Source organism: Bactrocera oleae, chromosome 5 (genome assembly GCF_042242935.1).
Source record: "Bactrocera oleae isolate idBacOlea1 chromosome 5, idBacOlea1, whole genome shotgun sequence".
NCBI classification, from domain to species: domain Eukaryota; kingdom Metazoa; phylum Arthropoda; class Insecta; order Diptera; family Tephritidae; genus Bactrocera; species Bactrocera oleae.
Genome location: NC_091539.1, coordinates 1,511,779 through 1,529,106, shown reverse-complemented (window position 1 = coordinate 1,529,106; position 17,328 = coordinate 1,511,779). Strand labels below are relative to the sequence as shown.

Sequence of the window (17,328 nt, the reverse complement as noted above, 5' to 3'; positions counted from 1 at the left end):
GTACCCAGTAGATCTTTATAACTCAGATTTCGAACTGAACCAAAACTAAACTAAAGCTTCGCGATTACACTGCTCAAAGCGGAAAAAGAAGTCAGTTGATGTCGCCTCAGTTTGTTTACAGCTAATATGTAGTATGATCAACTTTTACCGTGCAACAAGTTCTTCCCGTGAAACTCTAATTTCTAGTAGAAGTAGCTTGTCTTGCTTCTGGAGAGAGTTTTCAATGCTAGCATTGTTCAATGTTACTGACCAGATTTGGCATGCTAAAGTTGGCTTTTTTTGTATGCTTCAACTGTTAGTAATTAGCGGCCTTAACTAAGGACTTCTAAGAAATCAATAAACTGCCATGGGGTTAAACGAAACCGATACTTGATGATGATGAGCTTCCTCGAACTCTAAAAGCTCCACAACCTGCATTTTCTTTATATGCAAAGTAGAAGTTGAAGAAATAAAATGATAAATGATTTTCGAGTACGAGCTTACAAGCTTAGGCTTTATTGAAAGCTCAGCATGACTCTTAGAGATCACATTGACCCACATTTCAACAAAATCTTGCCGATAAAAAGCTTAAAAGCGCTACTTAACCGCTTAAGAAGCGTTTCTTTAAGACTGTTGTTTTAGCATTCAAGCAAAGATGCATTCATCTAAGAGGCATTTCTTGGAGGTCAATTTTGAAGTCAACTGAGAGAATTGTCATTTTACAATCGAACCTCAAAGCTAAAACTATGCCTGCTTGATAGCAGCTAGTGAACACAGTTCGCTGACACAGTATAATAAAATCGAATAAACCGTTTGAGAAGCGCAGAAATTAGAATTAAATTAAAGTTAGAAGAACTATATACGCCTAAAAGTATGCACTTTTCATGCAATTTGTGAATGCTTTAAAAATACTAATTTTCAGGATGTGTAACGGCAATTTCTCGTAACTTTTTTTCCAGCACCTTCCACTGAACTCTTCACACCAAACGCAATTAATTTTCATGTATGCCTACTTCCCTACCTATTTTCTAGGTTATACTATGTGTACGGCACACATAAAATATATTTTATTACCATTTTTTTGCAACTCGTTGGCTTTTCGACATTTACGAGTATTACGGCCGCATATTTGTAAGCCAAATTCAAACGAGCGAAAATGTCATTTCCATTTCACCATTTTACCATTTCGACAATAAAATCGGACAATCCCTGTGCGCAATAATGTTGCTGTTGTTGTTGCTTACTAATTTCATACGCTTTTATTGCCTTTTATTTACTGCAACAGCAACCCCTAACCAAGCTCGGTAATGCGAACGAATGAATGAGCGCAGCGTAGCGAGGAGTTTACGAAAAAAAAACGCGGTGGTCACCCCAAAAGCGGGACTGACAGCAAAAAACCAAAAAAATAAAAACAAGCAACAACAGCAAAAATCTAATAACGACGCTAGTGGAGTGCAGAGCAACGGAGCATTATAATTATTTCAGTGACCACAACAAGAGACAACAAACACGAAATATATTAAAACGAGAAGACACAAGCAGGCCGTGGTTGTAAGCCAAGCTGCAGCAAGCACACATAAGAAACCAAGTAAACTAGCTACAACAGCAACAACGCAGCAAGTGAAGCATAAGAAGCGACCGAGTCGAGCGACGATGCCGTTGGAAAAAAGGTCATAAAAACGACGAAGCGTGGCAAATGGTAGCAACCAGCGACAGCACGACAACACGACAGCGCAAACGACGAAGTGGCGAACGAGTTGGTCGACGCGTACGAGTGCGGCGCCGCGGTAAAGGTGAATGGAAGGAAAGCAGCAAAGGCAAAGTGTTGGTAGCTCGAGCTCGAGTAGCAAAGGGAGCACTCAGCGCAGTCACTTTGGAGTCGCAGTCACAAGTGTGTATGTGTGCTTGTGTGTTGTGTATACTTATGTATATATGAATAAACAGTTATACTTGTGCCTTTATGCGCGTGTGTATACGGTAGTAATGTGTGCTTACATATATATAATAATCATGACTCACTCACCTGTACATTTGGGCAATTTGTCGCACAGATGACAGTTAAGGCCAACAGGCCAAGACTGATTTTACTTGAGTCTAACATTTCTGTACAATGCTTGCTTGTTGTTATTATTGTTGGTTTATTCACAAATTTTACTGTTTGCACGATTTTTCACCACACACACTGGAGGAGTCAAATGTACTGTTATTTTTTGTTAATTTTTGTTTTTGTTTAATACGAATGTTTAGTTGATATTCACTGCGTTCGGGAATTGGAAGATTTGTTTAAGTTTTTTTGGAAAAAATATGGAAATATCGATTATGATTTTGGAAAATAGTAGAAATATCAAAAATATATTGAGAAAACTGTATATGAAGTGTAATGAGTTCAGTAAAATCAATTTTTTAACTCATATACATTTTAATTTTCAAATTCGTGTAGCTTAAAAGCGTTAAACTTCTAAATTGAATAATTAAAAATTCTTTTCAAAGTTTAAAAAAGTAAAAGAAAATACATAGGCAAAATAATATTTACAAAGTAAGCAAATTTTGGAATTAGAAACCAATTTTTCAAAATTTTTAAAAGCTAAAAAAAACAAAATATATAAGAGCCCATGTAGAAATATTTTACGCGAAAAAACTAACAAACTTTTTTTTAACTGGCATACTTAAAAAATTCAAATTTGCGGCATACATACAATTTTTTTTCAAAATTTTGTGAAAAATTTTTTAAAAACTAAAAAAATTAAAACATAGAACCAATATAGAAATAATTTACAAAAAAAAACTAACAAATTTATTTTTAACGGGAAATCTTAAAAAATTCAAATTTACGCATACATATGTATATACAATTTTTTTAAATTTTGTAAAATAACTAAATTTTTTTATAAAAACAATTTATATTATAAATAAATATTTTTTAAAGTAGCGAATATTGGGCATATACGATATTGTTTAGCTAGAAAATATTGGAAATGACAGTTTTTAGTAGATTTTTTAAATTAATAATTAAATAAATATTTTCGAGGTATAAATAGATTTTTAAAATTAAAGAATAAATATTTTCGAAATAAAAAACACGTTTTTGTATATTTTTATATTTAATATTTAAATATAATATTGGAAAAAATTGGAATTATTTTAGAGATATTTTCAACAAATATATATATTATTTCATTTTCCAAATAGACGTATGTCTTAAAATTTAGAACGTTTTGAAGAAGGGCTACACTGTACTTATTAAAAAATAAATTCAAAAATAGTTTTTTATGGAATTATAGTTTAGCATGAACAGCACAATTGAATCAAATTTTTGAAAAAAAAAATTAAGACAATATATGAGAAAAATTTATTTTTGAAATATAATAAATTTTTAACTAAAATTGTTTTCTCTACGAAAATTATTTTGTAAAATAATTTAAATATTTTATGTAATGTAAAGAATTTAGAAAAAAAAACGTAAAGAAACTAGAAAAATATAACAACAAGTCATATTTTTATATGCAATTATCGAAAATTTCAAATATTTAAATTTTTTGTTAATTATATAATATTTTGTGCAGTTTTCTGCTCAAATAATGGCTTTCTGCCATTTCTCAGCTCAATGCGTCAAATGTTATTTAATTTCATTATTTGTGCGTTGTATTTTGCACTGCAAACTGAATTTTTACTACTACCAGCGCAAACTCTAATTTTTATTTTTATTTTTTTTTTTAATTTTTAAATGTTTTATAGTTATTTAATAATACAAATATTATCCAAATTTGTCAATACGCTTTGATTTGGTACAATTCACCATGCGCCAAAAAGTAGGCAACGTTTTTCGAGTATAGAACTAACGTCTCTGGCGCAGACACAGCGCAATTAGCTGTGTTCGCTGCTTTTTCGGCTGCAAATCGTTGCGTTTTGGTGGACCTAACACACACACACACGCTTAAACATCGCCGACTTTTTCGCGTATTTTTTGTGGTGTTTGTTTTTTTTGTTTTTATTATTTTGCTAACATTTTTTCTTTTTGTTTCTCTTTTGCACAATATATCTGGTCTACACTTTTGAGTTGGTTGTCTTCAGCGTTTTACTTTTCTTTTGCTGTATTTTTTCTGTTTTGTTTTTGCTCAGCTTTTTACGCACAGCAGCGGTGCGTTGGCAAAAGGAATGGAGAAAAAAATCGAAACTGTCAGTCACACCCCTGAGCGAGAAAAATGTGTGCGACAGCGAAACACCACCAGCGCACAAATGCACACTGCTGCGTTGCTGACGGTGGGGGAACAGACAGACACCCAAAGAATTCTTCAAATATTTTTAAACGGTTTTTGAAAATTGGGCGACTTTTTCACAGCCGATTTTTGGGCGCAGCTTAAGGCTCGCCGACAAATGCGCTAAAAAGTCTCGTTTTACGAATTCATCACCATCAGCACCATGCAAGTATCCCCAAATTCACTCTTATGCAAAACGTGCAAAAGTCTTGCCTTTGCCTTCGTCGCCACAAAAACTAGTTTACACAACACACGCCTTCATTAGTTTCAAAATTCTGTTCTTAGTTCACTTTGGTCTCGACAATTGCTTATATTTCAACACTTGGTAAATGTCAAATCACTTGCTTGGTATATGCAAAAAAGAGGAATCAAATTTCTTTGCTTACTTTGCAATCAACTCATTCGGTTGTTCGCCCGTTCGTTAGCTACGCTTCGGTTCGTTTGATTCAAACGCTTACAAATGTCGACGACGACAGTCTGGTGTATGGAAAAATTTTGCACTTAGCAATCACCTTTAAGGCTGTCAGCGGCAGTGAGCCGCCCTGTGCGCAGCCGCTGCTCTCCGATACCGTTAGCATTGTTATTCGAACGTGTGGAACGTATTGGCAAAATTCAATATTTACATCGAAATCGTGCAGAAGAACAGGGTTGATTTTTAGCAATAGGAAACATAAAGCCTTAAAAATTTTAGCTGATATTTTTTTTTTTTCAAAAAAACGTTTAAAGAGTGACAATGAGAACTAGCGAAGTTTTTTGGAAAAAATTAAAGCGAAAATATTTTTTTATGATTCTCTTTGCTTAACAGTATAAAATAGTTTTTCGAAAACTGAATTGAACTGATTATCAAAAACGCATACAAAATGACGAAGTTTTTTTTGGAAAAATTTTAAGCGAAAATATTTTCGTTTTTATAATTTCCTTGGCCAAACGGCAGAAAAAAGTTTTTCGTAAATAACTGAACTGAACTTAAAATGTTTCAAAAATTCGAAAATGTCGAAAACAAGACAAAATTCCGGAGCATTTTTTAGAAAAATTTGAAGCGAAAATATTTTTCTTTTATAATTTTCTTGGCCAAACGGCAGAAAACAGTTTTTCTTAAATAACTGAACTAAAATCAAGATGTTGCAGAAATTCCAAAAGGTCGAGAAGACGAAATGGGGAAGTTTTTGAAAAAAAGTTAAGCAAAAAAAATTATTTTTTTAATTTCGAATAAAATAGTTTCTCGAAAATTTTCAAAATATTTTGAAAAGTCATATTTCCTTATTAAAGAAGCATATTACTCAATGTTACATAATTATGTAAAAACAATCAAACCACAAATACCGATTCGGTTCGAAGAAGGTTTTAATTTATTATTAATCGTCTTCGAATGGAATTTATGCACTTTAATTCAGAAAACATACATTTTCATATTGACAGGTGTCAACACAACAGCAAGCTCTCTCTCGCGTGAGTGTAAAATAGCGCAAAGGATTGTGTGAGAAAAAGAACGAGTGCAAACACTTATTCTGTATTCTCCGTAATTCAGCGCATGCGCAATGCAAACACATTCCACTTAAGGACTTATACAAAAACTGCGAAGTAATATAGTTAGCACACCAACAGCAACAAACAGTAACATTCATTATGAGCGTGATTGGTTTTACATGCGCTGAGTACATACACACAACTGCCGTTACTATACTTTTTGTATGTATTGTAAGCTGAAACAGCGAGCTGAGAGCTTAGTTCGTATGAGAAAGAGCGCAGTAAGAATGAAAATACGCAATGTACTGTTATTATTTTTCACCGTTCGCTTTGTAACGGCTTTTGCCTATCAAAAAATGTGCTTTTGCAGTAAACCTTTAAGCTTTTGTTCTATAGAGCTTTTGAAAGTTTAGCTTGGCGCCAATAAAGCTTTAGCAGATTTATGCATAATTTTTAAACGTAACTAAGTCAAAGCCAATTAAAACACGCAAACGTTATGCTTGAATATAACAGAAAAAAAGTAGCAATTTGTAAATTTCATTAAAAAATATTATATATAAACTCATAAATATGGGCATATGTAAGCGCCTGTCATAACAAGGCTTAAAGCTCATGTTTATGACTTAATTTTACAACATTATGCAGCGGCAGCGGCGCAGCAGTGAAGCGTAACGCTTGTAAATACCGTGGTGTGGTGAGCACAGATAGTGATTGAAAGCAAATATTATAATGAAAAAATGGATAAATAGCTATAAAAGTTCAAAATTTTATTTCTATCTGACTTTTGTCTGTCCGCCATTCAGGTTAATCATATGCAATACTTAACTTGCAACAAACACTAAAACCGTTAGAAGGCGTCAAAAATGACAAGTAAAAAGTAAACAACATGGTGTGACAAACAGAAAAATGTTTAACACAGTAATTTGTCAAAAATGGGTTTCACCTGAAACATATACCAAATGCACGGAAATGATATAAAACACTACCAAAAATGCAGCAGAACCAGTTCTACACTCTAATAGAGTTTTGTAAAAGCGAGTTATAAAGAATTACCACTAAAGCGCATCATTAAGAAATGTAAAACAAATCGTTAATCATGTTTTACCACCGAGAAGAGAAAACAAAACACGTACGTATGTACCTGTGTAATAGATATGCTCACCTTGCAGCTGCTTTTTCTTTCATTTACTGCTGCCACTTAAAACTCTCAACTTTACACACTCATACAGACTATCATCTTCCGCGTTTTACATTTGCTTCAAATGCACATCACTTTTTTTTATTTTTTTGACAGATGCCTACAATTCTCGACTTTTATTTGACTCATTAAGCATGTACAAACATGTATACAGCGCACGCAATGGGCTCAGGTATCACTCATTCAAACCCGACTTAAACTTTAACGAAGCTTTGCGTTACAAGTGCGATTGCAACGAACATTCCACCTGCATTTACAGCTTCTTAGCTGAATCAGGCCAACATAACACTAATTTTTTATTAATGTTATATTTTTATCTTTACATTTGTTTATGCATCGCTCGTATCATATTAATTTGTCACTTTGTTTGTGCATTGCACATTATTCTTTAGCTTGCAGGCAAAAAAACATATAGTTTGGCTACAAATAGTTGAATTTAAGCGCTTAAATTGTGCAGGAGTTGCTGCGAGCACACCTGCTACAACACAGTGATTAATGGCTGCGGCTGCTCAACTACACGCTGCATCTACACTTCACCATGCAATTATTGACATTCGCGCTTATTTACTGCAGCAGCTTTATGAAAACCTTAAGTATTTTTGAAAATATGCAAATTTATTCTGCACTATTTGTAAAATAAAGATGGCGCGTATAAAATTAATAACAACTGTCAAGCAAATTGAAAATGCGGATTACAGGGTGATTCAGCGTATATGCAATGCGGAAGTGCAAGGTGAAGATGTGAATTTATAAGTGCAACAATACATTCACAATAAACGAATTTGTATTATATTTGAATTTAATTACGTTAGATTTTGATATTTTGATATAAGTTTGAAAGTGCTAGTACTTACGTAAATAATGATGTGTGTGTGTGTAATATATAAATACACGTTGCATGCCATCAACAAAAAAACTACCACATCACAGGCAAATGGTTTGATATTACAACAACAAAAACAGGTAAAAATATATTAATATTGTTACAACAACAATTGCGGTGGTGTACGTAAAAAGTCTTCATGTGTAAATGATCATTCAATATTTATTTTTTATTTTACAAAAATCTAGTTTTTATTAATCGCATAAAGTTTTATAATTTAATTATGTATACTATTTATTTTTGATAATATTATACCCTGAATAAGAAGAACTGAAGATAAAGCTCTTTTTATACCCTTTTATACTGTTAAAATGCCCAATGGAGGGAAGAGAATTATAGCTTCGATGCAGTTGAACTTTTTTTCTTGTTTTATTTATTTATTTTTTTTTTTGCTAAAATAAAAACATAATTTTTTGACATTGTTATGAAATAAGCCTTTATTATAATTAATATTATAACAGCACGCTTCTATGCTACATATATTACTAATTCTTAATATGTTTTAGTTTTACGCCCCATTTTGTTCCTTAGTGCTGCCCTGTTCTACCACATCACGTGATTGCTCGTCAACCTTATTCGTACTCAATTGCTCAATTGCAGCCTCCGACGCTTTTTGCACCAAATTTTCCGTTATTTCATTCTCCGCTCCAGCCTTTGCTGTCACCTCAGTTTCGCTTTTAAGCTTATCCGCATCAACCGTTTCCTGCGCCGCTCTCTCAGTGACCACACTCAGTTCCACAGGCAAATTCACTTCATCAGCGCGCGCCAACAGCCTAAAGTCAGCGTCGTCGTCGCTGTTGGTGCGTCCCTCCGCTGACATCGCCGGGTGCTGCACTGCGCCCGAAGCGCCCACATTTACCGGACACATACAGGGCACAAACTGAATTTGTCCGCCCTGACTATTGAAGCGCGTCGCTGTCTTATAAACGGTGTAGTCGGGATAAGGATAGGCCGGTCGGTAGGAAGGCGAGTTGTAACCCATGTAGGCACGACGATTGTAGGTTGGGTAGGGATATGGATACGGTTGAGGTTGCGGCTGGTGCTGAGTCGCCCTCAGCTGCGAGAGGGATGCGCTTGTCGCGCTGGTGCTGCTGCTTACGGTCGTCGTTGTTGGTGGTGGCGGTGTTGTGGTCGTCGTTGTTGTAGTAGTGGTGGTGCTTGTGGTCGTAGGCGGCTCAGTGCTGGTGGTACTGGTGGTAGTTGTTGGACTCGGCGGCGGCTTCGCGTGCAACACAGGCGTCTGTGCCAGCTGATACATTTGTGGCAGCATTGATTGTAGTTGCTGCTGCTGCTGCGGATGTGGCATTGCAACACTAACAGGATATGCGCTGCCATGCAGGTAAGTGCCATGCTCGTAACGCGCAGGACCCGCAAGCAGCGGCGACGGCATGGCGCTCGCCGCATGTTGGTAGTAGGGAAAGGCGGCGAAAGGATTGCCGGCGATCGGTTGGTAGGTGTAGCTGCGGAAGTAGGTGAGCGGTATCTCTTTAAGCACTCGCGGCGATTCGCTGGAACAATCAGAACGTCTGCATGTTTAACAAATTGAATTTTAATTTAGGAGATTTTTTTGGGGTTTCACATATAAAAAGTGGAAAAATATGTGGCAAATAATGTGTATGTGTGTATAACTTACGTTGTGGGGGCCACAGTCGCTGGCGCCCACCAGAACGCGTGGGCGGGCAAGAGAAGCACGGCGCTTATTAACTGCAATGAAATTACAAACATTTAGTATTTCTTTAAGGAAACTTTCATTATGGTTTTAGAAAATAAATATTTAAAAAATGTTGTTTTGGAAATTTTTTCACTTATACATTTTTTTCTCAATAATAATAATAAAAAATATATTAAGCAAAATTTTGTTTTGGAATTTTTGCTCTTTTAAAATTTTTGACTACAAAAAAAAATATAATCGTTTAATTAATTAATTTTTATTTTTATGTTGTTTATTTATTTCTTTTAAATAACTTTTATGCTTTATTTTATTTTATTTTATAATATTATTATTTTTTTTTGTTTGGTATTTCTATTAATTAGTTTTTATTTATTTGTTATCGTATTATTTATTTGTATTTCCACATTTTGTTTTACTACTAAAAAAAATGTTTTTTATACATTTATTTATATACTCATTTATGTAATAAAAATTTATTGTTCTTTAACTTGTTTTTTTTTCTTTTTTATTTATAAGTTTTTTTTATAAGATATTACACTATATAATTCACTTATCTAATTTTTTATTCATTATAATATTTAATTATTTTTTATTTAGTTTTATTTTTTATATAAAATTATCTATATTAAATAAAAATTATATATTTAATATTTAAAAATATTTTAAATGTATAATATTTTGATCATTTTACTACATTAAAACAATTTTATTTGTGGTGGTTTTGCTTAAGATTTAATTTGCTTTTCTTTAGGTTATAAATAACTAAATATTTTTATTTCAGTTTTTTTTTTAGTTTTTATTTCTGATTTGAATATTTATTTATTTAATTCATACATCATTTTTTTACTTTAATACGAAATAAATTTGTAATTTTTTTAAAATGATTTACTTAATTTTTTGTTTTTGATTACAATTTTGGTTTAAGTTAAGACTTAAATAAATTAATTTTTGAAAGTTTTTTTTTAATTCATATATAATAGTTTTTCCTTAAATAATAAATTTGTAATTTTTTTGAAAAAATATTTGTAATAAAATTTTTTTATTTAATTTAAAATTATAATTTTTGTTTAAATTACATTGTAAATCAAAAAATATACAACAATACATATAAATATAAAAAGTCCTGCTTTTTTATTCAAACAAAAATGTAAAAAACCCAGTTAAAAATAATAATAATTGAACAAAAATTAAAAAAAATAATAATTTTAAATAAATTTTATTTATTAAAATTTTAATTTCAACAAAAATTATAATATTAATATAAATCAAAAAAAGTTTATACAAATAATTAAAAAAAAAGTTACAAATTTATTATTTAAGGAAAAATTATTATAAATTTTAGTATTTATTATAAATTTTTTTTATATAATTTAAAATTATAACTTTGATTGAAATTAAAATTTACATAAAAAACGGCATACATTTTGTTATTTTATTTAAAATTGTAATTTTTATTGAAATTATAGTTTTTATTGAAATTAAAATTTTAATTAATTAAATTTTTTTTAACTATTTTTTTTTTAATTTTTTGTTAAGAAAAAATTATTAAATTTATATATTTTTTTAATAATTTTTGTTTTTAATTTTTGCTTAAATAAAAATTTTAATATAGAACCGCAGCACTTATAGAATTTATATAAATTTTCTAATTGATTTAATACTATTGATAATATAATAACACACAATAGATGTATATTAAATTAAATTTCAAATAATATTCATTATTTTTATATTTCTATGCTCAATTTTATACACAAGGATTTTCAATTATATAGTCGCCCACAATTTTTATATTATTTCATATATATTTTTATATTTCAAAGGCTCTTTGCTATAAAATATTACTATTGTTTTACATTTTTGTTATTGTACGAATTTCGAAGATTTGAAATTTTTTTATATATTTTCAAAATTTTTAACGGTTATGTTTTATATTTATTTTAAATATTATTTTTTTCGAAATTTTTCCGCTGAGATTTTTTAATTTTATTTTTTGTTAATAGTTTTTCAAAATATTTACGGTAATTTTTTTGATTTTTATTTGTTTTAATATTTTTTCAAAATCTTTTTTCGAAATTTTTTAGCGCTTATTTTTTTATTTCTATTTTAAATAATATTTTTTCGATATTTTTTTGATTTTCATTTTTATTAATAATTTTAAAAAATTGTAACGGTTGTTTTTAAATTTTAATTCGTATTAATATTTTTTATGTTTTCAAAATTTTTTCACGGTCATTTTTATTAATATTTCTTCAAAATTTTTTAACGGTTATTTTTAAAATTTAAAATTCATTAAATATTTTTTCAAAATAGTTTGACAGTTATTTTTTTTTTAATTTTTATTCTTATTAATATTTTTTCAAAATTTTTTACGGCTATTTTTTTTTACTTTTTATTTATATTAATATCTTTTCAAACAGTTATTTTTTTATTTTTTTTTATAAATATTTTTTTTAATATTTTAACAGTTTTTTTTTTTAATTTTTACCCACCAGCAAACATTTTAGCAACTTTTCATAAGCCATTTCAACTTTGCTTTCTTCGAAATTTTTATGAAAATAGTTTCAATTTCAAAGAGTTAAATATTTTTTATTAAGATTAACACTTCCAAGTTTTTAAGATAACTGTTAGAACTGTCAGTGGCAGTTGGTAAGCGTTTATAGACTTAAACTCCGAACACTTTTTATTAAATCAAAAAAAAGGAGTCACTTTTCAATACTATTCTTTTCACATAAAGACTGGCTCTTCAACACAAATTCAACAATTTTTTGCACTTTAGTCCTTTTATATCCTGCGACTTTTATATTTTTAATATTTTGCTTTCTCTTGTTTTTATAAATCCTTTGCATTAACTTTTAGTATGCAACAAATTTTCCGTTCGCCGCTCTTCTTGACCGCGCATAGGCAGCAACGCAACAATTCTAAAATATTTCCCAATGACTCTTTGCCCTTTTATACCCAACCGCCGGGTAGAAGTTCGCCGCGGAAGGGTCAGCGTTTATTCAAGCAAGAAACTTTAATTCTAACAAAATTAATTGAGGTACTAAAATAAGCGGAGCAGAGACGTTGCGGAGGCAGCCAAAGTGTTGCTAATACAAATTCGAAACATGCAACAACAAAAAAGCAGCAATAGTTTTCCCAAAAGCAAGTGTTAGACAGTGGAGCGAGAATACCAAAAAAAAATAAAGGAAAAGAGGTAAAGAATGCAACACGCACGACTGCACGCAGCGCGCACGCAAACGAAATCAATAAAGCTGCAACAGAGAGCATTAAAGCAGCATCAAAACGCAGAAGAAGCTGTGAAGTGGAAATTAGGGAGCTGCCGCGCGAAGCAGCTACAGCGGCGCCGTGGACAGTGCGTTGGCCGCAAAGGCGACTCACTCAACAATCTAGGCCTGTTGCACGGTTGCTGAGTTGATCTTCGGCTGCGGCACGACCGCTTGGCGTTTATGATGTCGTTAAAAATGTATTTGACTAAGTTTTATTAACTGTAATTGACGCGGCCGAAGGTGTACAAAGGTGGATGGAGGAAAAGTTGTGAAGAAAAATTAGTAAAAGACACAGTAAGACTACGCGCGTGCACTGAAACCGACAGGGCGGCAGGCAGTAGCTGTTAAACAAATGAGTTCTTAAAAGACTTATCAACTGGGGCTGTTGATGAAACAATTGAGCAGCATCGAAACAAATCTTTTTTATTGAACGCGTTGCAAGAATGATTGCTCTATTGGTTGGCCACAGCGATTTTTGACACTTTGAGAAATTTGAATTTTCCATTGTAGCGACGTAAAGCATGGCATAAAAGTTGTTGAAAAGTGAAATAAAAGAATTCTTCAGGGATTTTCGTCACCATTTTCTGTCTCACAAATTTTTAATTTTTCTTTGAAAATAAAAGAAATTTTTTCTGAAATTAATGGCTGCTATTAGTCGCTTTAGCATTAGTAGTTAGTTAGTAGTTAGAGCGTGAGGCTCATTGTGCCTAAACAAGTGATCAAATCAAGTGAGATTAACTCAAAAATTTAAATTTTTGTAATAATTTAAAAATATTTGCTTTCTTAGCTGTTCGAAAAAACTCAACATATAAATGATTTTTTCGGAATATTTGAAAAAAAATATTTTCTTAGAAAGTCGAAATTTGTTTTTTTTTGTAATAATATTTTTTTCATTTATAAAGAGAATGCAAAAAAATTACATAAAATATATAATTTTCGACTGCCGAATATTATAATTAGAAAAACCATTAAATGCGGTTGCACCGAAGCTATAATACTCCTCACGAGTACAAAAATTTCTTTCAAAAGCTCAGATACTAGTTCGCATATATACAGACGGACGGACAGACAGACGGCCAGACGAAGTCAATTCAGTTCGTCACGCTGATCATTTATATATATTTTTTAAAGAACCTCGCGTTTCCTTTTGGGTATAAAAATATGGCTATGTGTAGAGTTTTTATTTATATTTAATTTATACTTAAATGTTAATTAAATTATAATTCCGCTTATGTAAAAAATTAATGATTAATAAATATTAACTCTAATAGCTTCAAATTGCGCTTAAAATCATGAAAGCTTTATAAAAAAAAGCTTTTGAAGCTCTTGAAAATCACTCGTCGGGTTCTCTCACATCCGTCGTATGTATATATTTCGAGGAGAGGCGATATTCATTGGTGTTTTGCCTATGCTGTCCTTTATATCTAGAATTGGAAAAAGTGATATTTTAGCTTAAGCTTTTCGACTTTCCAGCATGGAGATATTAAAATAAAATCTACAATATTCTAAATTTAAAAAAAGCTTTCAAATATTTTTTAAAACGCGCTTCTCTTTTTAGAATAAGTGTGAAAGCAGGGGTTTGGGAGCTTACATAAATTATTAGTAAAAAATGAAAGCTTAATTTAATTGAGTAAACCTTAAATCAAAAGTATGAATAACAAATTTGAATGGCAACACAGGATTGAGGCTCAAGCGCATTCATGTGAATTCATAAATGAAAGTGTTTGAGCTAGGCGCTTAATTTTTGAAAGCTTTCACACATATAATTTGAAGAGAGCTTTCGACAAAGCTTTTATTTTTGGACCAAATATTTCATTTACCTCGAGTTCAGTATGAACCAAGTCTCCACGTCATCCGCCTCACCATCCTCTGCATCACTTTCTTCTCCGCCGACATTTTCGCTAGCCACATTTGCAGGCGTTTCACTCGTGTTTTCCGCTTGTTGTACATTCGCGATGGGACTGTCAATGGTATTTTGTACCATAAAATCTGGTAACTGTTTCTCAACGCCATCCGACTCGGACTTCAATAGCTTGCCCAGTGTAAATACCGGAAAGGCGTAGTACTCTTTGGAGAGTGAATAGCGCGAGCTCATCATAGGCACTTTTGTGGCTGTAGTGGGTCTTTCGAGACTGTCGTCGACATACATAATCCGCAGCCGATCGCCGTCCACTTCCTTTTCAACGTCATCTTCTACACTGTCCGTTTCCGATTCGTAGGTGATTTTGTAATTGCTGAAGGAAGGCCGTATTGTCGACGACACTTCCATATCATTGACGAGGCGATGGTTTTGTGGTGGACTGGGCGCCGTCAACGGAAAAGGAGTTGTAGTCGAAGTGACGAGCCTCAGCTCCTCCGTGGTCATTGGCGTCCATTGCACCTCGTTAGGCGAGTGATACGCTGAATAGTGTTTGCCTTTCTTGAAGCGTAACTTTTTCGCTGTTGGTACAGTTTCCGCGGTGGCCGAATCCGCAATAGGAGGCATGGCAGCTGGTGCAGCATAAACCACCGTGGGTTGCGGAGTAGTGGTTGGCTCTCGATTCAGCGCTTGCTCATGATCCAACATGCGTGCCGCCTGACGTATATCAATAGCTTCGTGCTCGTAGAAAGGTATAAGCGTAAGATTCAAAGTCTGCGTGCTGCCCGGCATGCGGAAGCGCTCCACAATCGGTTTGGGTCGAAAGACGGGCACGCTAGGTGGGTACAGCACTTGTCCCGGCACCGGCTCCTGCATCGGATACTGTGGCGCTGTCAGCATGGTATTCAATATCAGCTCGCCTTTGGGTCCAGTATAGATAAAGACTGGCGCGGCGCGTCCACTCTCGTCACCAGGCATGCTATCGAATGTGGGCATGCTGAGACGCGGTATGTAATTCTCGCGACGTCGTGCCGGCGCCACTGCATTGCCAGCCATAAAACGCGGCCTCTTGCGCGCCAAAAGCGGAGGTGGACGTTGTTGGAAATGCACGCGTTGCAGCGGCATATAGCGGTGTGGTAGTTGCAAGCGCGTTGTATATTTAGCGACACGCGATTGCTGCCACGTCTGGCGCGTTGATTGTGCAGTGCGCGTCGCCTGTGCTGCATGCTGCTGTTGCAACTGTACCTCCCTATTTGATAGACTGCCTTGTTGCAGCTGTGTTGCGCTCAGCCGCTGTGCATGCAACTGCGTCTGTGGCATGTGGTAGTTGTAAGGACTCTGCGTTGTGTAGACCAATGCTGAGTAGTCGTTTTGTGGCACTTGGTCCTCCAGTATCCAGAGTGGTCGCTGCTGATTGAGGTAGCTGCTGCCCAGCTGTTTGCTGACGCTCAACGCGCTACTATCGGCGGGCGGCCGATTCATTATGGCTATTACTGGCTGAAGGCAGCAAAAGCATAGCGCTAGCAGGCAGCATAGGCAACCGTTTGTGGAAAGCATGATGTCTCAATTACTTTTTATCAGCTTGAGCTGTTTTGTCACATGCGCGTTCGTCAAATGAAAATCGCTTGCGCCTAACGACTGTTTTTATAAATTTCTGTCAATGGAGGTAGAGTATGCGTGGCACACATATAACTGACTAGTTTTAATTGTTCTACAATTTTGGTGCAAGTAATTTGTTTTTAGTAAATTTTGCCGGTTTTGCCTGTTTTTTTCATTCTTGTCATGTTTTTTTTTTAATTATATTATATTTTTATTTGGGTGTCTGTTTTTACCACTTCTTTCTGCTTGTTTAGTTTTTGTAGAATTTTTATTTTTTTTTCACTTTGTCTTTATATGTGAAGCTCAAGAACTGGTTCTAAACGAGGTTCTACCACTTTCGTTGCCGGTGAAATTCGCACCAAATTTTTTAATAGCTGTTTGGCTGGCAAAATGCGCCACTGACTTAGTTCTAGTTGTTTCTCACAATATAAACCAGACTTGTTGTAAATAAATGGAAAATAATGGCAAAAACAAATAAGACTATAATAATTTTGAAAAATTTATAAAAAAATTTATTATAAAAAATTTAAAATTACTTTAAAACATAAAATAAAAAAATTATTTTTTTTTGGAAAAATTTTTAAAATTATTACGTTTTTTATAATTTTTCATACTGAAAATAGTTTTCAAATAAAGTTATGTAGTTTTTGAAAAAAAAATATATAAAATTTTTAACAATAAAAAATTTAGTAAATAATTTATAACTTACCGTTTTGAAAATGTTTAGCAAAATGTTAACTAAAAAAAATATACAAAAGCGCTGGCATTTAAATCTTCGATGTGTATATATTTTTTGTTCATAATAAAAAAAATTATTTTTTTATATTTATTTGTTTATATTTATTTATCTGTTTTTTTTTTACTATTACTGTTTACAGTATTTTTTTATAAGGGTAAATATTTTCAATAGCAAATTTCAATACAAAACTTTCAATAAAAAATATTTCAATACTTAATTTTAAACATTTTGTGTTTTCTCTTATTTTCAAATCTTTTTCAAAAAAAATTTAATTTTTTTTTTTGATTTTCGAATTTTCGAATTTTACAACTTAACTGTAATTGAAATTAAAAACAATTAGCTAACTCTGCTTTAAATTTCAACGCAATATCTGCTAAATTATAGCAGTTTTAAGACACAAAAGCAAAA

General features: G+C 32.7%; 3 protein-coding genes across 12 annotated transcripts in view; all 3 read right to left on the bottom strand.

The window, feature by feature from the left end:
* Appl (amyloid-beta-like protein) overlaps positions 1 to 7,504 on the bottom strand; it is a 137,827-nt gene extending 130,323 nt beyond the window's left edge. For 4 of the 10 annotated variants that reach the window (XM_070110529.1, XM_036359331.2, XM_036359335.2 and 1 more), the window contains exons 1-2: positions 4,622 to 4,736; positions 2,003 to 2,236 (exon numbers count right to left, since the gene is read on the bottom strand). In XM_070110529.1, the coding sequence (XP_069966630.1) occupies positions 2,003 to 2,080 (78 nt within the window). In that variant the 5' untranslated portion in view covers positions 2,081 to 2,236; positions 4,622 to 4,736. Of the gene's footprint in view, positions 1 to 2,002; positions 2,237 to 4,621; positions 4,737 to 6,864 lie in introns of those variants that run through there. The other 6 variants (XM_036359328.2, XM_036359333.2, XM_036359332.2 and 3 more) reach the window with 3 other exon arrangements.
* A 720-nt stretch (positions 7,505 to 8,224) lies between these two features.
* LOC106620092 (uncharacterized) lies at positions 8,225 to 9,523 on the bottom strand. Its single transcript, XM_036359327.2, has 2 exons — positions 9,417 to 9,523; positions 8,225 to 9,291 (listed from the first exon to the last, which is right to left on the bottom strand). Exons 1-2 carry the CDS (start codon positions 9,506 to 9,508, stop codon positions 8,292 to 8,294), a joined length of 1,092 nt encoding a protein of 363 aa, XP_036215220.2. The 5' UTR covers positions 9,509 to 9,523; the 3' UTR covers positions 8,225 to 8,291.
* A 4,534-nt stretch (positions 9,524 to 14,057) lies between these two features.
* Positions 14,058 to 16,139, bottom strand: LOC106620091 (uncharacterized). Its single transcript, XM_014238484.3, has 2 exons — positions 14,545 to 16,139; positions 14,058 to 14,148 (listed from the first exon to the last, which is right to left on the bottom strand). The coding sequence occupies exons 1-2, from the start codon at positions 16,137 to 16,139 to the stop codon at positions 14,058 to 14,060; spliced, it is 1,686 nt and encodes a 561-aa protein (XP_014093959.3).
* Positions 16,140 to 17,328: the final 1,189 nt, after the last annotated feature.